Raw genomic sequence first — 23449 nt, forward strand, 5'->3', positions numbered from 1 at the left:
GGGTGCAGGAGGTGTGCAGGGTGTGGCAGGAGGCTCAGGGCAGGGAGTTGGGGTGTAGGGTGCAGGGGGGGTGAGAGGTGCAGGGGGCTGGGGTGCAGGAGGGGTGCAGGGTGTGGCAGGGGGCAGGGAGTTGGGGTGCGGGGTGCAGGCTCCGGCCCAGCGCCACTTACCTAGAGTGGCTCTGGGGTGGTAGTGGTGCGGACTGGGGCCAGGGCAGGTTTGCTGCCTGCCTGCCCTGGCCCCTTGCCCAGCGTCACTCTGCTCCGCTCCAGGAAGCAGCCGGAACCACGTCCCTGGAGGTTGGGTGGGTGGGGGGGCACATGGCTCCGTGTGCTGCTCTTGCTGGTCCTCCAGCTATCTCCCCCGGAGCTCCCATTGGCCATGGTTCCCCGTTCCCGGACAGTGGGAGCTGCGGGGGGTGGTGCCTGGAAGTGAGAGTAACGCACGGAGCCCTCTGCCCCCCCTCCCCAGGGCCGCAGGGGCATGGTTCCGGCCGCTTCAGGGAGCAGCGCAGGGTTTGCGGCGCCACGGGGTACGCAGAGGGGCGTGCGGGAAGGGGGGCGCAGGAAGCTTGGCGGGTTGCACGAAAGAACCCCGCTGGCCATGTGTTTGAGACCCCGGGTCTAGTCTGACCTCCTGCACAACGCAGGCCACAGAATCTCACCCACCCACTCTTGTAACAAACCCCTGACCTATGTCTGAGCTATTGAAGTCCTCAACTCGTGGTTTAAAGACTTCAAGGTGCAGAGAATCCTCCAGCAAGTGACCCGTGCCCCATGCTGCAGAGGAAGGTGAAAAACCCCCAGGGCCTCTGCCAATCTGCCCTGGAGGAAAATTCCTTCCCGACCCCAAATATGGCGATCATCTAAACCCTGAGCATGTGGGCAAGACTCACCAGCCAGACACCCAGGAAAGAATTCTCTGTAGTAACTCAGATCCCACCCTATCTAGCGTCCCATCACAGGCCATTGGGCATATTTACCACTAAAAGTCAAAGATCAGTTAATTGCCAAAATTAGGCTATCCCATCATACCATCCTCTCCATAAACTTATCAAGCTTAGTCTTGAAGCCAGATATGTCTTTTGCCTCCACTGCTCCCCTTGGAAGGCCATTCCAGAACTTCACTGCTCAGATGGTTAGAAACCTTCATCTAATTTCAAGTCTAAACTTCCTGATGGCCAGTTTATATCCATTTGTTCTTGTGTCCACATTGGTACTGAGCTTAAATAATTCCTCTCCATCCCTGACATTTATCCCTCTGATATATTTATAGAGAGAAAGCATATCTTCCCTCAGCCTTCTTTTGGTAAGGCTAAACAAGCCAAGCTCTTTGAGTCTCCTTTCATAAGACAGGTTTTCCATTCCTCGGATCATCCTAGTAGTCCTTCTCTGTAACTGTTCCAGTTTGAATTCATCCTTCTTAAACATGGGAGACCAGAACTGCATACAATATTCCAGATGAGGTCTCACCAGTGCCTTGTATAATGGTACTAACACCTCCTTATCTCTACTGGAAATACCTCGCCTGATGCATCGCAAGACTGCATTAGCTTTTTTCACAGCCATATCACATTGGCGGCTCATAGTCATCCTGTGATCAACCAATACTCTGAGGTCCTTCTCTTCCTCTGTTACTTCCAAGTGATGCATCCCCAGTTTATAACAAAAATTCTTGTTATTAATCCCTAAATGCATGACCTTGCACTTTTCACTATTAAATTTCATCCTATTACTATTACTCCAGTTTACAAGGTCATGCAGATCTTCCTGTATGATATCCCGGTCTTCCTCTGTATTGGCAATACCTCCCAGCTTCGTGTCATCTGCAAACTTTATTAGCACATTCCCACTTTTTGTGCCAAGGTCAGTAATAAAAAAATTAAATAAGATTGGTCCCCAAACCGATCCCTGAGGAACTCCATTAGTAACCTCCTTCCAGCCTGACAGTTCACCTTTCAGTGTGACCCGATGTAGTCTCCCCTTTAACCAGTTCCTTATCCACCTTTCAATTTTCATATTGATCCCCATCTTTTCCAATTTAGCTAATAATTCCCCATGTGGAACCATATCAAATGCCTTACTGAAATCGAGGTAAATTAGATCCACTGCATTCCCTTTGTCTAAAAAATCTGTTACCTTCTCAAAAAAGGAGATCAGGTTGGTTTGGCACAATCTACCTTTTGTAAAACCATGTTGTATTTTCTCCCAATTACCATTGACCTCAATGTCCTTAACTACTTTCTCCTTCAAAATTTTTTCCAAGACCTTGCATACTACAAATGTCAAACTAACAGGCCTGTAGTTACCCAGATCACCTTTTTTTCCTTTCTTAAAAATAGGAACTATATTAGCAATTCTCCAGTCATACAGTACAACCCCTGAGTTTTCAGATTCATTAAAAATTCTTGCTAATGGGTTTGCCATTTCATGTGCCAGTTCCTTTAATATTCTTGGATGAAGATTATCTGGGCCGCCTGATTTAGTCTCCTTAAGCTATTCAAGTTTGGCTTCTAACTCGGATGTGGTAATATCTACCTCCATATCCTCATTCCCATTTGTCATCCTACCATTATCTCTAAGCTCCTCATTAAAGACTGAGGCGAAGTATTTGTTTAGATATTGGGCCATGCCTAAATTATCCTTAACTTCCACTCCATCCTCCATGTTTAGCGCTCCCACTTCTTCTTTCTTTGTTTTCTTCTTATTTATATGGCTATAGAACCTTTTACTGTTGGTTTTAATTCCCTTTGCAAGGTCCAACTCTACATGGCTTTTGGCCTTTCTCACTTTATCCCTACATATTCTGACCTCAATAAGGTAGCTTTCCTTGCTGATCCCTCCCATCTTTCACTCCTTGTAGGCTTTCTGCTTTTTCTTAATCTCCTCTCTGAGATGCTTGCTCATCCAGCTTGGTCTACAACTCCTGCCTATGAGTTTTTTCCCCTTTCTTGGGATGCAGGCTTCTGATAGTTTCTGCAACCTTGACTTGAAGTAATTGCAGGCCTCCTCCACCTTTAGATCCACAAGTTCTTCAGTCCAATCCACTTCCCTAACTAATTTCCTTAATTTTTTAAAGTTACCCCTTTTGAAATAAAAAACCCTAGTCACAGATCTGTTTTTGTTTATCCTTGGCAAGGTTCCTTCCCCACTCTGCACTCTAGGGTACAGTTGTGGAGACCTGCATGAAAGACCCCCTAAGCTTATTCTTACCAGCTTACGTTAAACGCTGCCACCACCAAAGTGTCTAACAATAACAACAGGGGAAGTGCCCACTTGGAAACGTCTCCCCCACAAAATCCCCCCAAGCACTACACCCCCTTTCCTGGGGAAGGCTTGATAAAAATCCTCACCAATTTGTATAGGTGAACACAGACCCAAACCCTTGGATCTTAAGAACAATGAAAAGCAATCAGGTTCTTAAAAGAAGAATTTTAATTAAAGAAAAAGTAAAAGAATCACCTCTGTAAAATCAGGATGGTAAATACCTTACAGGGTAATCAGATTCAAAACATAGAGAATCCCTCTAGGCAAAACCTTATGTTACAAAAAGATACAAAAACAGGAATATACATTCCATTCAACACAACTTATTTTATCAGCCATTTAAACAAAACAGAATCTAACGCATATCTAACTAGATTGCTTACTGACTTTTTACAGGAGTTCTGACCTGCATTCCTGCTCTGGTCCCGGCAAAAGCATCACACACACAGAGAAGACCTTTGTTTCTCCCCCCCCCTCCAGCTTTGAAAGTATCTTGTCTCCTCATTGGTCATTTTGTTCAGGTGCCAGCAAGGTTATCCTAGCTTCTTAACCCTTTACCGGTGAAAGGGTTTTTCCTCTGGCCAAGAGGGATTTAAAGGTGTTTACCCTTCCCTTTGTATTTATGACAATCCTTCCATTTAGTTTGAACTGAATTAGCTCGTGATCGCTCGAACCAAGGTTGTCCCCTACAACCATTTCTTCTATGAGGTCCTCACTACTCACCAAAACCAAATCTAAAATGGCATCCCCTCTTGTTGGTTCAGCAACTACTTGGTGAAGGAATCCATCAGCTATGGCATCCAGGAAAATCTGAGCCCTATTATTATTACTAGCGCTTGTCCTCCAGTCTATATCTGGGAAGTTAAAGTCTCCCATGATCACACAATTCCCATTAGTATTTACTTAATTGAAAACATTAAAGAGGTCTCTATCCATATCCAAATCGGATCCCAGTGGTCTATAGCACACCCCAAGCACTGTCCCAGGGGAGGCTCTAGTAGCTTTCTTCCCCAATGTGATTTTTGCCCAGACAGACTGTCTTATCCATTCCATCACTTCTTATTTCTTTACAGTCTACCTCATCAATGATATACAATGCTACTCCACCACCTTTGCTTTTATTTCTGTTTTTCCTAAACAGCACATACTCTTCAATACCTATACTCCAGTCATGACTACTATTCCACCATGTTTCCGTTATCCCTATAATATCTGGTTTCACTTCCTGCACCAATACCTGTAGTTCCTCCATTTTGTTACCTAGGCTCCTCGCATTAGTGTACAAACATCTTAATTTTTGCTGTTTGGCTTCTCTCACATTCTTTACCCGATTGGGCACAGACATTCTATCGCCAGTATCACCGATTAGTCTGGTATCTACACTACCCTTCCTCTTTATGTCCATTCTCCTACCCACGGCTGTATCCTTTCTTACTTCATTTTCTTCCCTCTCAATGTTAAAATCCGGCGTGGCGATTACCTGGACATCTCCCAACCATACCCCCCCAAATTCCTAGTTTAAAGCTCTCAATCAATTGTGCAGCCTTCACCCTAGAAGTCTATTCACCTCCCTACTCAGGTGAAGTCCATCCCGAGAGAACAGTCCTCTGTCCATGAATGCTTCCCAGTGGCCATACATCCCAAAGCCCTCCTTATAGCACCACTGCCTGAGCCATTTGTTGATCATCAGAATCGTGTCACACCTTTGTTGCCCTTCTCTAGGAACAGGCAGAATCCCACTGAAGATCACCTGAGCCTCGATTTCCTTAAGCGTCTTCCCCAGTCTGGAATAGTCTCCTTTGATACGTTCCAGCAAGAATCTAGCTGTATCATTTGTTCCCACATGAAAGACAGACAATCAGTGGATTCTTTCCTGCTCCCGTTAACATCCTCTTCAGCCTCAGGTCCACATCCCATATGTTAGGACTGGCAGACAGCACACCCTTCTGTTCTCTGGATCAGCTCTGGTTACAGGCCTGTCTATTCTTCTCAGTAAGGAGTCCCCAACCATGTAGACCTGCTTTTTCCTGGTGACGGTGCTATTCCCCAGTCTATCCCCTGTTGCCTCTGGCTGCAAGTCCTCTCAATTCCTATTGTCCCTTGCAATCCTCTGCAATCCATCCCGTATCCTCCTGGGGCTCATATTTGGTGTTATCTCCATTGACTCTTCCCCTCTTCCTATAGGACTTGCCCTCCCACCTTCAGTGACCACCTGCTGTGCCCCTTCTTCATTTTCCAACTCTGCAAACCTGTTCCTGAGCTCTATTTCTCCTTCACTAGCCATCTTTTCCTATGCCTGCTTCTCTTAGTCACATGCATCCACTGTCCACTTTCCTCAGCAGTCTCCCCTCAAGAGTTCTTTGATCCTGCTTCCATCTGCAAGTCTGAGCTTTCCCTTCAGCCTCCTCATGTCTTTGCTCCACCATCTGCTTGAACCCCCTTCTGAACTCAACCAGAGTTTCCACCTGCATCTCCAATCCTCAGATCTTTTCTTCCATCAGTTCTAACAGGCGGCACTTCATGCAGATGAAACTCTTTTCAGGTACCCCCTCCAGGATCATGTACATGCTGCAGCTTCCACATCCAGTCATCTTCATTGGGTCTTCCACTGCTGGGTCACTACCACTGCTGCCTCTGTATCTGTCATAGCCTTCTCACCTAAGTCCTGTTAGTCCGGGAAACACAAACCAAACCAAAACACCACCACCCACAGCAAAACAAACCCCCAATGAGCACCAAAACACTGCCAGGCCACCACACACTCCCTTCACTACCCTGTCTGTTCCTCTGCCTGGCTCTCTTAGTCTTCCCCCAAACTCCCCTTGCAAACTCCCACTCAAACGCCCCTGTTTACAGCTCTGTTTGCTGGCTCCTGTGCCGCTGCAGCTGTCTATGCTGCTGCCTGACTGGCTGGCTACCTTTATAGGACCCCTAGTCAGAGAAGCCCCGCCCCCTAATCAGGGATCAGCTTCTCTCCCAGCAAATGTGGCAGTGAGCACAAATGTGATAGCACAGGTCAGACTCCACATGCAAGGCCTCCAACTATGGTTTAGCTTGGTTTACAGATTAAACAGAGACTGTCTGGACCAGTGGTTCTCAACTTATTTACCACTGTGGGCTGCATCCAATACTACCTCTATGGCCCCGAGGAAGTCACATGGGCCATGGCTGTGTGCTGATTGGGCCAGAATCAGCCCATGGGCTGCAGGTTGAGAACCACTGGACTATGGACAAATCCCTGTCATGACCCACTTGGGTGAGACAGACCGGGTACGCTTACCTGACACAGCTTGCGGTATGCCCGCCACTCTCCTTTCTGACCTCCTGAGTGGTTCTACCACCTAGAAAGCTCATGCTCAAAGGAAGTGAAAAAGGTTCTACGACACAGTAGAAATTTCTCCACATGACTTACTTACCTTAGAAAGCTCATGCTCAAAGGAAGTGAAAAAGGTTTCAGATTTGTTTCATGTCCCAACAAACCTCTCCAATGTCTGCAACTCTTTCCCATATTCTGGAATACGCTCTGACCCTTAAAAAATTAGGGTTATCCCTGAGTTCTCTTAGGGTCCACCTAGCACGTATTACAGCTTTTCACCAGCCATAGATGGGTACTCAATACTATTGCACCCAACCTCTACAAGCTTCCTTCAGGGTATAATAAACCTCTTCCCTCAACCTTGACTCCCTACCCTCTCATGCGCCCTAAACCCTGGCACAGAAAGGGTTGACTAGGCCCCTCTTTGAACCCATGACCACCTGTTCGCTAATGTACCGATCAACGAAAACAGCCTTTCTGATAGCAATTACCTTGGCTAGAAGAATAGGGGAGATAGCAGATTTCATAGGCATTGACTTCGTGTGTGCTCCAAGGCTGGAGCTCCCACGGGGAAAAAATGGTGGGTGCTGAACACCTACTGACACCTACTCCCTGCCCTCCCCCGCAGTGCCTCCTGCCTGCCAGTGGCCCTGCCAATCAGCACATCCACCTCCCTCCCAGTGCCTCCAGCCCGCAGCAGATCGGCTGTTCTGTGGTGTGCAGGAGGTGCTGGGGGCAGGGGAGGAGCGAGGGCAGGAAGAGACGGGGGTGGAGCAGGGTCGGAGCGTGGGTGGGAAGAGGTGGGGCAGGGTGGAGGTTGAGGGGAAAGGGTGGAGTGAGGGCAGGGCAAGGGCAGAGCTGGTGGGTTGAGCACCCCCAAGCAGATTAGAAAGTCATCACCGCTGGCAGCTTTGATGGCGTATCCCCCCTACACAGCATTCTTTCCTGACAAGGTTACACTCAGGCCGCATCCAAGGTTCATCTCTAAGGTAACCTCCCCTTTTCATATGAGTCAGTCAATCCATCTTCCCATTTTCTACCCCAAGCCTCTCCAAGACAACAGGGAGGCTATACTGCACACCTTAGATGTTAGGGGAGCCCTAGCATTCTACCTCAATAGGACAAAAGCCTTTCAGAAGTCCCTGAGACTTTTCCTCTCTATGGCGGAAAGGGGTCAGCAATATCAGCCCAAAGACTCTCTAAATGGGTCTAGAATTGCATCAGATAGTGCTACCAAATTCGTAACATGACCTGCTCCTGCCTTGATCCGTACACTTTCCACAAGATCAATCTCATCTGTTGCCTTCCTTAAGGATGTCCCTACCGCAGAGATCTGCAGAGCAGTGACATGGGCATCAGTCCACACCTTCGCAGAATACTATGCAATCACTGGGGACTCTGCTTCTGATGCCATCTTCAGCTCCACAGTGCTGTCATCTGTAACAGACTCAACTCCTAAGCCCAGCCGTCAAGAAGAGGTACTGCTCGGGAGTCACCTATCATGGAACAACCATAGGGACACTACTTGAAGAAGAGGTTACTCAACTTGTGCAGTAATGATGGTTGTTCAAGATGTGTCCCCCTGTGAGTGCTCCACAACCTACCCTCCTCCCTTCTACTTTGGGGTTCTCGTTTATGACTATGTGGTAGAGAAGGAATTGAGGATGGTTAGCCCGGACAAGCTGACTAGCCTCGTGGCACAGCGGATACTGCTACCAAAGTTCTCCAATCAGCAGTGCAGGGACACAGACACACCTAGAATAAAAAGAACGAGGAGTACTTGTGGCACCTTAGAAACTAACAAATTTATTTGAGCATAAGCTTTTGTGGGCCAAAACCCACTTCATCGGATGCATGCAGTGGAAAATACAGTAGGAAGAGATAGCTTATGCTCAAATAAATTTGTTAGTTTCTAAGATGCCACAAGTACTCCTGTTCTTTTTGCTGATACAGACTAACACGGCTACCACTCTGAAACCTGACACCTAGAGTAGAGCACCCACAGGGGGACACATCTCAAAGAACCATCATTACTGCACAAAGTGAGTAACTTCTTCATGCACTAAAATCACCTCTGAAAAATTGAGAAATTATGGTTTGAAGTGTCTGCTTGCCTCCTTGTCTGTATTCAGTCATGTTTGTTAACTCTAGAACATGATCCAGGTCCCACTGAAGTCAATGGAAAGACTCCCATTGACTTCAATGGCTTCATATTAACTTCACCTGAGCAGGTCACAGGTGACAAATATATACAGTAATGTTTATTATGTCCATTAATCCTGCAGAACCAAAACAGCTTATGGAGAGTGAGCTGGATTCTGTTCTCTCTTATGCCTCATCAACAGCATTGCTTACTAAGCACCAATCAGTTACATCTATGCACACACCAAAGGCAATTGGGTTGTGTATGTGTGACAGGCAGAACCTACTGTTGAAAAGGTCAGAGAAGGAAAGAACAGAGCTTGATTCTTAGCATCCTGATTGAGTTTACTGGGCTGGAAGCTAGAAAAAAACACACCAAATTTTTTACTTGTAAAAAGTTGAGCACTTTTATTGAAGAAATGATTCAAGAGACAAACACGGAACCTTACAATGCCGTTTTTCAGAGCAGAATTGCACCTGAAGGGGAATCTCCATACTCTATGTAATAGGTGGGTACAGTGTTTGAGAACTGTGGTTCATTCATATCCATCTTCAGGAGTTATTACAGCTATGGTAATGGAAGATCATGTGTCTGAAAGCTTTGTAAATGTACTGATTCTGGGTACAAATGAAACCACCACTTCTCCAAGCCTGTTGAGGAGCACGGTTTAAGTCTCCAATGCACGTCCACAGATCTTCATATCTCCAGGAAACACACCATTTAGAATGATCATAATAGGAATGGAAAGTGGAATTCCCTGGTGTCTTAATGAGGTTTATGTTGTAGACGTGGTGTTGGAGAGAGCAGTTTGAGGGAAGCTCCTGTCCATCATGCTGCCAGGATTCTGCTAACAAATCTGTCTGCAACTGTTGAGCCATCCAGGCTACGTAGATATCTGTGTAATTTCAGAAGATGTGGGAAAATGATGTTTAACAAAGACAACTGAACAAAAGTAGTTTGAAACAGTCTGACTAATATTCCCTTCCCCTCTCATTTTCTCAGCTCTCAATCTCTTAGTTTTTGAGATGTCATTAGTCCTCCAGCCACCTTAGAGTCTTCCAGAGAAGAGACAGCCTGAATCTCTAATGCAAGGAATAAGCAGGGAAAAGCAAGCAACCAACCAACACACTGGAAAAGAAATCGTTCATACCTTCTTTGTACATGCTGAAGCAGCAAAAAAGAAATACACAAGCCCATTTTTTTCCTTTGAGTAGTAAAAGTAGAGTAGTTTTAAGAAGATCCCTATACTGAACACCTTACAATACAAAGTGCCATGCAGCTTTTCTCTTTGCTCTGTCTTGCTACTAGTATATCTCCTATTTTGTGTATTTGTTAGTGGTTTCCAAAAGTGTCAGTATTATGATGCAACAATGTTCCCTACCCACTGTTATGTTCCTGTCTGTGGTTGAACTTGTTTCCCTCCAAGAAAATGCTTTGTTTGTTTCCCAAGAACGTGTATTTGATAAGGACAGTTTTTCTTACCATCAACAAAAAAGCGTGATTTAGCAAAGTGGAGGAAATTTTCTCCCTGGGCTGACTGGAGTTTGGAGAGGTGGCGCCAAGGGACTAGAGGCAGTGCAGAACCTACACAGAGCTTTTGCAGATTTGGGAGGTCAAGCTGAAAGATGTCAGGGATGGAGCAGTTGTAGATGTTTGGATTGTAGCATAACAACTGTTTGTCTGAACAAAACCAAAGACATTAACAAGTACAAGATTAGGATATATTAAAGATAAGCGATTAAGTTCTAAAGTACGGTTCTAACCTGACAAGTGTAACTATAAATTTGGTGCCTTTTCATTCCTCACATCCTGTCTCTTTAGTATGTTCAAGGTCAGATTTACTGACTTTAGTGACAAAATAATATTTCTACTGCTTTTTATTCCTATTAGCCCTGCAGGTCAACACAGCTGAGAGTGTAAGCTGGGTTCTATTTCCTCTTGTGCATCACTGACAGAACAGTGAATGAAGGCCTCAGTCCTGCAGACACTTCACACACACAAGCAGGTCACATATGTAAAGTTAAGCAAAGGCATGTCTGCAGGATCAGGGTCTAAGTTCCTGTCATTACACCTGTGAAACCCCTTTCCCAGCAATAGGGCTGCAGAAGGGTCACTGTGGGTAGATCCACAAAAAGATGTAGGTGTCTAACTCCCACTGTAGGTGCCTAAATCCAAAATTTAAATCCTCAAAACCCTTGCTTTCCTGCTGCCTTATACTGTAGGTGCCTATGTTTCTACTGGTAAAGTCTTCTAGGTGCCTAATTTCTGTTGGTGAGCATGCGCAAAAACCCCTTGGCCTGGTGCCCAGCATCTAGCTCATGCATAAGCCCCAGCAGGATCCTCAGGTTGTCATTTCCCCACTTACCAGATCAGTACCAAAACACAGCTGGAGGAGGTGCAGCTCTTTTACCAAATAGCCAGAGCATTCACGCAAGATGTGGTCGATCCAGTTTCTCCTGCCGGATGTGGGGCAGGGACTTGAACTCAGGTCTCTTACTATCCAGGGGAGTTCCTTAATCAGTGGGCTATGGGGCAGTGGTGGGCCGCCGCTTCCTGCAGCTCCCATTGGCCGGGAACGGCGAACCGCGGCCACTGGGAATTGTGGGCGGCCGTGCCTGCAGACGGTCAATGTAAACAAACTGTCTCACGGCCTGCCAGCAGATTACCCTGACTTGGTCACATGCAGCCCACAGGTTGTCCACCACTGCTATGGGGTATCTGAGCTAGATGTTTCTTTGACCTTCCTGTTGAAGTTTGTACAAAATACTTACATATACATTGGGCCAGGGAAAAAGGGAGAATGACTCTCTAGCCCAGTGGTTAGGGCACTCACCTGAGAGACTGAGGTTCCAGTCCCTGCTTCAGTGATGCTGGGCTTAAGGGCACCACCAGTGCTTTTTGCAAGAAAGGACTAACCTGGCTTAGACACCTAACTCTAGGAGAGTGAATCCCATGTAGCAGGATGTGCCTCCTGTTAGCTGCCTAGCTCTCTTTGAGGAACAGGACATAGACCCCACCCACCTCCTCAGCATTTCCTATTTGCTAACTTATATAGTTTCTCCACTCCAACATGTTGGCTTTTGTGAATCCCATTCTTAGGTGCCTATCTCTCCCAAGCATTGTACAGGGAGCCTGGGCACCTAACTCAGGGCTGTGGATTCCAATAACTGGCAGGGCACCTAAAATTCAGGGCACTGAGACACTGAGTTTATGTCCACCTTTGTGGACCCTTCTGCAGCCCTGTTGCCGGGAAAAGGGTTTCACAGGTGTAACTGATTAGAACCTAGACTGTGATCCAGGGATGTAATGTGGCCTGCAGCATCTTTATCACTGAAGATGTGTGATCAGGAAAGAACAGAACTTGACTTTCAGAATCCAGGTTGAGTTTGCAGGGCTGGTAATTCAGTGAGTCATCTCTCAACTTGTAAACCGAGCACACATGATATGAAAAGCATTGAGGGACAATGAACATTGCATCCCACAATGCTTTTTACAGTCACTTTTCAGCGCAGAATTACATTCTGAGATACCTGCCAGTAATCAAAAGATTTATTTCCATTTGTGTTAGTATTGATATTTTATGTGACAAAAGGTCCTCATATAAATTCCTGTCTTCCCACCCCTGCTATTACTACATGCCATATTTTACCTGGAGAAGAGCTCAATGTAGGTCGAAAACTTGTCTCTTTCACTGACAGAAGTTGGTCCAATAAAATAAATTACCTCACCCAGTTTGTCTGTCTGATACCTTGGGACCAACATGACTACAACATTGCAACATATTTCTGATGTGTCAGTGCTGTTACTCCAGCTCCAACAACACCCAGTGATGTTTTAAATCATGAAGAAAGTTTAAATTATTATTATTAATAATGACCATTATGCATTTTTACAAAGCTTTACATTTTCAAAGCCCTTTACACACAAACTGATTGAGGAGGAGGTTGTCATACCTATTTCTGCAAACTGGTTATATCTGAACGTTATACAGATGGCCATCTGTGCATTTTGCTTTCCGGTTGGTGGATATCCATAACCCTCCTCAGGAAATGGAGGGAACAGAGGGATGCTGTGAATCCCCCAGAAACCTTGTGATTTGTCCAAGAGCAGAAATCCTGTCAAAGTACAGTTATTGCAGATAAATTAAGAAACCCATCTAGGAAATACATAAGAACATTGTACTGTTCTAATACCAGAGGGCAATACAATTCAAGTTGGATGGTAATGTCCTATTTTAACTTTATTTATGCTACTATTATATATTACCTTAATAGATAATAAATCAACAACAACACTTTGCACACCTACAGTGCCTCCCATTCAAGGATCTCTAAACTTTTCACAAATATTATTGCATTAATCCTCGTACCTCTTTTTGACCCTCATACCTCTTTTAGACCCATTTTATAAATGTGGACTCCAAGGCATAGAGAGGGTAAGTGACTTGTCCATGGTGTCCCAGAAAGTTTGTGGCAGAGCTAGAAATACAACCCAGCTATTTTAGTTCCCATTGTATTGCCTTTCTACAGCATATTTTTTTCAAAGGATCCCAAAGCACTTTACAAACTATAAATACAGGAATCAGTTTATCTATCACCAAAGTGCAGCCATCTCTATGGAACAGAATCACTGATTCATGACAATGCTACATTACATGCTAGGAAAGAAAGTGATTAATACATTCGCCAGTGGAACCTGACTGGAGCTGATCCCCTACTTCGGAAAAATACCATGGGATCTTTAACGAGCACAAAGGCCAACACCTCCTTTCTACTTCCCATCCAAATTATATTTAGAAATCTAACAGCATCAGAATAATGGCATTGACTCTGTCTCCACATCATAGCACCTGATCCTCAGCCAGCCTGAAAGGGATTCATCATGTAAGAGAAAACTCACACTGTCAACATGGTGTCCACCACCACTGAGCAAATCCCTCCCCAAGCGGGGCTTAGAGGAGGCAGCATGTGGGGGGAGAAATTGGTCTCACAGCAGGCATACTGCCATGGAGGCAGAGAAGAGACAAGGTTTCCAGGGACCTCATCACATCTGCAATCTGAAGATTTAGGGGGGTCAAAGACTCTGCTCATTCTACAGGGAGTCTGACCAAATCTGGCCCCCTTCCTCTTTGGAACAATTAGAAATTCACTGAGTCCCCAATTCAGAAACCACATAAGCATGTGTTTAACTTTAAGCATGTGCTTAAGTCCCAGTGACTTCAGTGGGACTTAACCACATGCTTAAGTCATTTCCTGAATTGTGGGCTCAGTTCCTTAACCGCCTATGGAATTTTCCATCGGTAGAGCAGAATTTGGGGGTTTGTATGTCTTATTCTGTCACATAGGATAGTTGAAAAGCTGTCGCTGTCCCAGCCAGTGTTGCTGGCAGCACAATGCGCAACTGGGCAAAGGGCAGAGTGTGGCTTTCTACTTGCAAAAAGTGAGGAATATCAATTTCAGCGCCTGTGAGAAGGGTGTAAGGGCACTATAGATGTGGAGCTGCTCTATAGCACAGATGCCATGAAGGGAAATCCAAAAAATGTAGATACAGCATTGGCATGTGTTAATATTACCTACACCACAAACACTACCACACAAACTGCTCTTTCGCTTTGGCTTAAACAGGGGTTTCATTTTCAATATATAGAGCTAGATAAAGACAGAAGTTCTCATCCATAAAGAAAAAAGCAGAGAACAGTACTATCCCTGTACCTTTAGTGTGCCCTTGTTTCCAGCTGTAATGCTTTGAGTGAGGGACATCATCATTGTATATCACATAGACAGTGCTGTCGTTCTGCAGAGAAATATCCAATTTGTGACACATTAAGTTCAATGAAAGGAAAGAGTATTTCTATTTGTAACAGAATAAAGAACTTCAGAGATGGAAGACTCTCACACTGCTGCAACCTCATTGATTGTAATGGGGTTAGCACTGGAATAAATTAGAACAGAATACAGCTTTGAGATTTTGATTCTTTCATGTAACATGAAATGCAACCAAAAAATGCATGTTCTCCTGAACAGTAGAAGAGGCCTTCCCAGAGAGATGGCTAGGTCAGATATGTGCAACAACACAATTTGTAAGCACTTTATTGGGTAACAACCTGCAGTGCAGCTTTTTCTTTTTCTTTGCAGTCTGTTGTTGATTTACAACCAGATGTTGGAAAAGTGTTTATCAAATGCTTGTTTAGGAAATGCAGCCATGCCAACTGTTCTTTAGGAGGAACAGTCCTAACTTTAACAAGGCACACATATTCCATCCTGTCCTTCCTAAAAGTTCTCTTTGCCTAATCCAGTGGTTCTCAAATGACGGCCCACAGGCCGCTTGCGGCCCAATCAGCACACAGCTGCGCCCGATGTGACATCCTCAGGGCCATACAGGTAGTACATACTATGTGGATGTGGGCCGCATAACACACAGAGAGCTCCATATGCAGCCCACAATGGTAAATAGGTTGAGAACCTCTGGCCTAATAGTTTTCAGTAGAGTTTAGAGGTGTTTTTCTCCCCATATCTTGGCAGAACTGAAAGATTAGTAACTATTGGCTACATTCTGGGATTGTAAACAGCATCTTCCACTTACAAAGCACAAGGATAATGCAAATATTTGATTGACTTCTTGAAATCTCTCCCATACAGAGATTCAAATAAACTAAAAATGTTAAAATAATGTTACTGGTCTAATCTGAACCCACAAGAAAAATGCAAAGACATAGCCAAGATTAACACTCAGTGTCTAATTCACCCCTTTGTGACCAGAGATGGGGGAAAGTGATGGTACATTCTCTAGATTATGGACAGTTGTGAAGTTACTCAGAATTGTAGGACTAAGAACCACTGTGCTCAGAAAAGTAAGGAGGAAAATGTACATACTAGATTATATGGACAGCAAACAATAGTTACACACATAAAGCTTAATTCCTCTGCCACCTGTATTCAGGTTGAGCTTGATTCTCCACTTCCTTGTACCTTGTATAGTCATTTATATCTGTACATAGTGGGTGTAAGCTGTTTGGATCTAATACCATTTTCAACCACTTTGCACAAGTCTAATTGACTCTGCGAGGTGCGGAGCAGTGGAATCTCAGGCCCATCGAACAGTATGTTGCATTGCAAGTAGCCATATTGATTTCAGTGGGAGTACATGAAGATTCAAATACTGCTCAGCATGAGTAAGGATGACAAGATAGGACCCACAGGGACAGTGTAATAATCTGAATTTTGAATATCTTTTCTATTGGCAATATATTATTTATCATAATTCTTTAGTATTTGTATTGCGGTAGCCCCTAGAAGCCCATCATGGACAAGGAAACCATTGCACTAGGTGCTGTACAAATACTGTCAAAAAGACTTTTCCTGCCTGGAACTGGGCTCCCAGGAGAGCCAGCTGAGGTCACTCAATTAGGGTGAACTGCAAAGAATGGGGCAGACAATCCTCAAAACTGGTGGATATTCCAATACTTAGATTTAGCAAGCCAGCCCAAATTAGCTTCTGCTATACTTCACGGGTTACCCTGAAGTCCATAACACAGTTCCCTTAAAGTAACCCAGCCTCAGGCCTACAACCAAATCAGATATAATGAGGATTAATAAAAATCTTATTTAATCATATAAGAGAAAAGGTTCTACCAATCCCAAAGGATTGGACACATTACCTCCCAGGTTAATGAATATTCCAGATCTCACCCAAATACAAGTTTACAGACAATTCTTATTAACTAAACTAAAATTTATTAAAAGAGAGAGAGTATGGTTGAAAGATCAATATACATACAGACATGAGTTCAATTCTTGAGATTCATATTCATAGCAGAGATGGTGAACTTCGTAGTTGCAAAGAGTTCTTTTAGAATTTAGTCCATAGGTTACAGTCCAATATCCAATATTATATTCAGGGTGTACCAGCCTAACTGGGATTTCAATCTTATTACTCAAACTTCCCCTGATGTAGCTTAAGGAGATCTGAGATAAAAAGGATTGGAACCCAAGGGTCTTTTATACAGTTTTCTAGCAGCCACTTGACCGTACAGTCCTGGGTAAACAATAGGCTTTTGATGTAACCTTCTGTTTCCTAAGCACCACCAGTAATTAGTTACACAAATTAACATAAGGCAATTTATCCATTAGTTAGTCTATCACAAACTTCAAAGAGACATATAGACACTGACATTATTTCACGCAAGATTCATCTAAATATTAATATTCCCTTTTGATTTCTGAATTAATAAGTGACAGACAGGAACTGTCTGTTTACACGGCTAACGTTTATGAGTACACACAGACAATTAGTATCACGTCTAACAATATTGGTTTGCATTTCAAAGTTCTAGCCAATCTAACATTGAATGGCCCTCATTACCATTCACATACTTTCTAATATGACTTTAAAGGTTGGCTTTGGGTCATTCAGCCTGCAAACTTTTTAACCCTTTCTGGCCATGTATTATACTTTGTATAAGATTTGTTGCAATTATATAACAGTGGTAGCAATAATGATTTGCATGATTATATTTTAATTAGACAATGTCACACTGTCCCAAAAAGCTTACAATCTAAGGAATCCTTAGCAATATTTAAACTGTGAAAGGTTTTACAACCCAGAACTCGCTCAAATACATAGGGCCTTCCAGTAAACCTGCAAGCAATCTGCCCTCCTCCATGAATGTTTTCAGACCTGTGTTGGTGCAGATCAGTCAATGTATTCCTCTTTTTTATTAATATAAAATATTTTAGTTGAATCTCATCCATCAGGTCACACAATGCTTATAAACACTTATTTTGGCTCAGTCACTGGCTTCATTTCATTTACATTTTAGAAGTGTTTTTTAAACTATAATATAAAGAAAATGTGTTAAAATGATAATAAAATATGCCTTGCCTTGGATTTATGAGCTTCATAAAGTTGGTTTAATGTTTGCCCCAGGGCACTCTGTGTCATATTGATCAGGAATTTACTCAATTGCCAAGCTTGCGTCAAAGAATCCATGTAAATGTACTCCAGTCCAGTCCCGGGACTCTCTTTTCTGATATACTTTGGTAACTTGTAAAGAAGAAACCTGAAACAATGAAGGATTATTAGTAATTATAAATCAGTCCATTGAGATGGATAAGCCATAGCCCCTTCTGCCTTGTGTCACATGAGAGCTTTGAGTCAACTGGGCCTCCCGCAGAGAGAACTGTATCCATGAAAATAAACTTCAACTGAAAACATTTTAAAAGTATGTTCCAAAAATATAAAAATATGTAAAACAGAAACATATCCACAGCGTGAGTCAGTGTTCTGTGATTGCCATTGTGGATGGCAGACTTACACAGCTTTGCTTCAGCGGAAACAAAAGCCTTAGGCAACACTCAGCCCTAATGTAAGTGGGTGTAATTTCATTGAAGTTAAGGGAGTTAAATCCACTTACAATGGGCCTGACTTTGGCCCTTAGCATTCTAGACACCCAGAAGCACATCCATTGCTATTTAGAATAGTTTGCAGTGTAATTCTACACTGAAAATTGACACTGTCTTATTCAACAATTCTGCTCTCTGTTTGTGTCACATCTGGTGACAGAAAATCTTTTTTATTGCTTTTTACATGTTAGCCCTTCAGAGCCCTAACACAGCTAAAACAGAATGAGCAAGATTCTATTCCTCTTTGTGGTTCATAAACAGAACTGTTCAGTAAGTTTCAATCAGTTACACCTGTGAAAAGGTGCAGAAGGCAATGGGGTTTCACAGATGTTGCTAGGAGTCTAAGGCTATTTCTACACTTGCAGAGTTTTTGCACTGTAAGTTTCATCAGTGATAGGGAACCGGTGAAAGTAAAGCACTGGTTTGTGTACTCACTTAATTCCTCAGGCGTCAGAGAGCACTTCCATTACTGATGAGAACAGCACTCTAGGGCAGCTATCCCACAGTGCAGCTCTCTCCAGTTTGATGATGGGTCTTGTGGGAAGGGGTGTGTGTGTGTGATCACGGGGCATCCTGGGTCCCTGCACAACCTCCTCTCCCCAAAGACTGATCAGCTCCAGTAGCTCAACATTGCTCCAAGCAGGAGATCATTTGCTCCCTGGAACAGGCATTGTCACCTGGCCAGATAAGTGAGGACTTGCCAAGAAAACAGGAAGGGGAGTTCCAGGGGCTTTACAGGGGGAGGGGTGGATGTCTGTTTACCTGGCATCAGACAGCAGAGCTGCTAGCCAGAGTGGTCGCCTAGGCACTGGGGGAGATCCTCCGGAGGCTAAAAGCTGTGTAAACAGGAAGAATGTGTCTTCACTTGCACATTACTGCAAAAGCATCACCGGTAAGAGTTGTATGCCTCTCGTGGAGGTGGTTTTCTTTTTGTGGTGAAACTTCTGAGTTTCACTGCAAAAAGTCATTGGCAAGTGTAGATGCTCCCATGGCTTTTGCGCAAAGAAGGGACTTTTCCCACTTTAAATGGCAAAGTTATTGCTTGTGACTGAATTTTGAGTTAAGAGAATTAATGTCTCCGCTCTTAACATTTTTTAGTGTGCAACTTACGAACTGAATATTTTAAATTACCATGTCCTTTGTTTGGACAATTATCAAGATACTGCCTAACCTTGGCTGCAGCCTGGAGATGCTGAGTGCCTTCTGTGAGGTGCTGAGGGTCCCCAAATTCCGTTGACTTCAGTGGCCTTCAGGACACTAGCACCTTGAAACAGGAAATCAGCATCTTACATAACTTGACACCTTAGGTCCTGTTCCTCTGAAAAGATTCCAGGCAGTATTCAAATGAATGAAGAAGAGGCACATTCTGCCCTCATTACAGATTACTGATTTTACAATCCTTTGTGCAGATTAAACTTTTATTGAGTATAGAGCGAGTTTTACACAAGTAAAGATTACGAGATTAGCTCCTAAATGTAATGTAAATACCTGGGGACATTTGACAACTTGTTCCCTTGAGATAGAGTTTATTCCAGATGAGTCTTGGGAACATAATTGTTGCCACAGTAAATCAGACAAGTGATCCATCTAGTTTAGTATGAAATGCTACAGAGGAAGGTGCAAGAATGCCAAAAATAAGCAACTATGGAATATTGTAGAATGAAACCAAAGATATTGAATACTCAATTCAGCCTGCTGCTAACTGAATACTGTAATTAGAATTCAGTACAATTTGTTTTATAGCACGCAATTGTCTTTTGTGCGATAGGAAATTTTATGCAACAGTTTCACTTCTGCTCCTCATTGCTACTTCATACCACACAAAATCGGAATCAAGTAACCCTTGAATATTTTTTTAGCAACAGGCCTGAATTACCAAAAAAGTGAAGCGTGTGGCCTTCTTGGTCAAGGAGCCATACTTCAAAAGAAATTTCCCACTTTTCCCCCCTTAAAAACTTGATTCTTTGTATCTTTGTATCTACCCAAACTTGTAAACTGATCTACACGGGTTCACACTGATGCAGGAGTCCACCTTCACAAATCATTTTGCAGGGTTGGGGCCTTAGCTACTTGTCTCTGAACATTTAAAAAGTCTTAAATTGTCATAGAATCATTTCATTGCTAATGCCCATGATTGTGTAATATAAACAATATAATTTAATAGCAAAAATGTACAGGCCTAAGGGATATGATGTCTCATAAATCTTTAATAACAAGCACAGGAGAGGAATTTCCCTAAGCATCTGGACTCTAAGTTTATGTGTTTAGACATGTACAAATCCTACGCTGAAGGGAATGAAAAGTGATGTTGTCTTTACCGTGTTGACAGGCTGTGCTAAGGATCTGACCCTGCAAACATTAATTATTATTTTTATTATTGTAGCACCTAGGACGAGAGCCCATTGTGCTAAGCACTCTGCAAACACAGAACAAAGACAGTCTTATGAACTATGAAGCATTGACTTCAATGGCACTAGTCATGTGCCTAAAGTAAAGCATGTGCTCACGTGTTAGCAGGATCAGGGCCTAATTTTACAAGTATGTTACTTGTATCAATCTGTAAGAAATGACTGTTTTCTTTTTAAAATTGGTTGATGTTTATCGTTGGTGATCAGTGTTTCTAACAGTACTTGTTTCATTGCTAAGACCTGTGATTAGATTTATGAATAATAATAATAAACACTTTTCATGGTCAAGGTGCATTATCTAATTAAGTTTAATTCAGTTTAGTGATTTAACACTGTAAGCACATTGCTTCCAGTTACTGCTGACAGTTCTAGTACTGGCATTTCTGGAGACTGACTGCCCCAAGTGACCTACAGTCCCAGAAGATGACATAGAATCATAGAATATCAGGGTTGGAAGGGACCTCAGGAGGTCATCTAGTCCAACCCCCTGCTCAAAGCAGGACCAATCCCCAACTAAATCATCCCAGCCAGGGCTTTGTCAAGCCTGACCTTTAAAACTTCTAAGGAAGGAGATTCCACCACCTCCCTAGGTAATACATTCCAGTGTTTCACACCCTCCTAGTGAAAAAGCTTTTCCTAATATCCAACCTAAACCTCCCCCACTGCAACTTGAGACCATTACTCCTCCTTCTGTCATCTGCTACCACTGAGAACAGTCTAGATCCATCCTCTTTGGAACCCCCTTTCAGGTAGTTGAAAGCAGCTATCAAATCCCTCCTCATTCTTCTCTTCCGCAGACTAAACAATCCCAGTTCCCTCAGCCTCTCCTCATCACTCATGTGTTCCAGTCCCCTAATCATTTTTGTTGCCCTCCGCTGGATTCTTTCCAATTTTTCCACATCCTTCTTGTAGTGTGGGGCCCAAAACTGGACACAGTACTCCAGATGAGGCCTCACCAATGTTGAATAGACGGGAATGATCACGTCCCTTGATCTGCTGGCAATGCCCCTACTTCTACATCCCAAAATGCCATTGGCCTTCTTGGCAACAACGGCACACTGTTGACTCATATCCAGCTTCTCGTCCACTGTAACCCCTAGGTCCTTTTCTGCAGAACTGCTGCCGAGCCATTCAGTCCCTAGTCTGTAGCGGTGCATGGGATTCTTCCGTCCTAAGTGCAGGACTCTGCACTTGTCCTTGTTGAACCTCATCAGATTTCTTTTGGCCCAATCCTCTAATTTGTCTAGGTCCCTCTGTATCCTATCCCTACCCTCCAGCGTATCTACCTCTCCTCCCAGTTTAGAGTCATCTGCAAACTTGCTGAGGGCGCAATCCACAACACCCTACAGATCATTTATAAAGATATTGAACAAAACCGGCCCGAGGACCGACCCTTGGGGCACTCCACTTGATACCGGCTGCCAACTAGACATGGAGCCATTGATCACTACCCGTTGAGCCCGACAATCTAGCCAACTTTCTATCCACCTTATAGTCCATTCATCCAGCCCATACTTCTTTAACTTGCTGGCAAGAATAATGTGGGAGACCGTGTCAAAAGCTTTTCTAAAGTCAAGGAACAACACGTCCACTGCTTTCCCCTCATCCACAGAGCCAGTTATCTCATCATAGAAGGCAATTAGATTAGTCAGGCATGACTTGCCCTTGGTGAATCCATGCTGACTGTTCCTGATCACTTTCCTCTCCTCTAAGTGCTTCAGAATTGATTCCTTGAGGACCTGCTTCATGATTTTTCCAGGGACTGAGGTGAGGCTGTCTGGCCTGTAGTTCCCAGGATCCTCCTCCTTCCCTTTTTTAAAGGTGGGCACTATATTAGCCCATCCTCTCTTTAATCACAGAACAGCACTTTCCCACACTCTGCTTGCCAATATGCCTCAGCCTGGATCTATCTGGAGGGGGTTCAGTTTTATTTTTCAATCAATTCTTGGCCACTGAGCTGATATGGCTACGGAAGGGGGTCAATTCACACCAATGTTTTGTTATGATACAGACACCTATGAGGACTGGCCTAAGACTGAGATAATAACAAAGAGTCCCAACTTTCCTACTTTCAACCAAGTTTCCTAGCAGTGAAAAGCCACTTTCGCAACAACTCACTGTAATCTGGGTGCTACCAATGTTGCTTGAAATGCACCTGACTCCCAGAGGCTTGCCATAAGAACACAGCTTGCATGCTCACTTTGATCATAGGAAATTAGGGTTTTTTTTGTCAACCAATAATCATTTTGCAGTTAGTCATAATGCAATGATGAGTTAGTTACAATGAAATTCAATCAGATTTCAGTAATCTACATTTCACTCGCCAGACATGGTTCAAAGGCTACCTCCAATGTAAAAGAGACAGAGACAAAAATTCATATGCATTACAGTTCTCTGATCCATCTACTTAATGATTTTACATTCCAAAACTTCTCCATACATGTTCTTTACCTACCAATCAACCGGGTCACCATCTTCACTTCTGCAGGAAATTTCAGCTGCCCACAGGGACCTGATGGAACAAAATAACAGCAAAAAAGCACAACTCCATAAAGATCCTGCAGTCATTTCTGGTCTCAGCTCTACAGAATGAGCAAACTGCAGATTTTAAAAGGAGAAGTTGTTTTGTGAAGTGCATTTCTCTTGTTTGATTCAGTTTCAACCCCGTCAACCCTCAACACAATGTTTCACAGCAATAAAAACACATTTCCCAACCAGCTGCAGTGCTGCAAAGCACTAGTGTTCTTATGAGATGCTAAGCTACGGGGTCGTTCCCTTTTCCAGTACTATTTCTGCATACAGAGCATTGGCTCTCTCATCTGGTATTTGGTGCACAAAATGTGGATAATACATATTTTACATTTTGAAGAGATTGTTAGGTTTGGCTGACCTCTCCTATTGTGAATCTCTTTTGC

The 23449-nt window shown here is 43.6% G+C and overlaps 1 protein-coding gene across 1 annotated transcript; it reads right to left on the bottom strand.

The window, feature by feature from the left end:
- Window positions 1–9221: 9221 nt before the first annotated feature.
- DNASE2B (deoxyribonuclease 2 beta) lies at window positions 9222–23120 on the bottom strand. The gene is made up of 6 exons (XM_074962252.1): window positions 22990–23120; window positions 17606–17783; window positions 14437–14518; window positions 12679–12840; window positions 10208–10405; window positions 9222–9620 (listed from the first exon to the last, which is right to left on the bottom strand). Exons 1-6 carry the CDS (start codon window positions 23100–23102, stop codon window positions 9277–9279), a joined length of 1077 nt encoding a protein of 358 aa, XP_074818353.1. The 5' UTR covers window positions 23103–23120; the 3' UTR covers window positions 9222–9276.
- Window positions 23121–23449: the final 329 nt, after the last annotated feature.

The sequence above is a fragment of the Natator depressus genome, chromosome 8 (genome assembly GCF_965152275.1).
Source record: "Natator depressus isolate rNatDep1 chromosome 8, rNatDep2.hap1, whole genome shotgun sequence".
Lineage (NCBI taxonomy): Eukaryota > Metazoa > Chordata > Testudines > Cheloniidae > Natator > Natator depressus.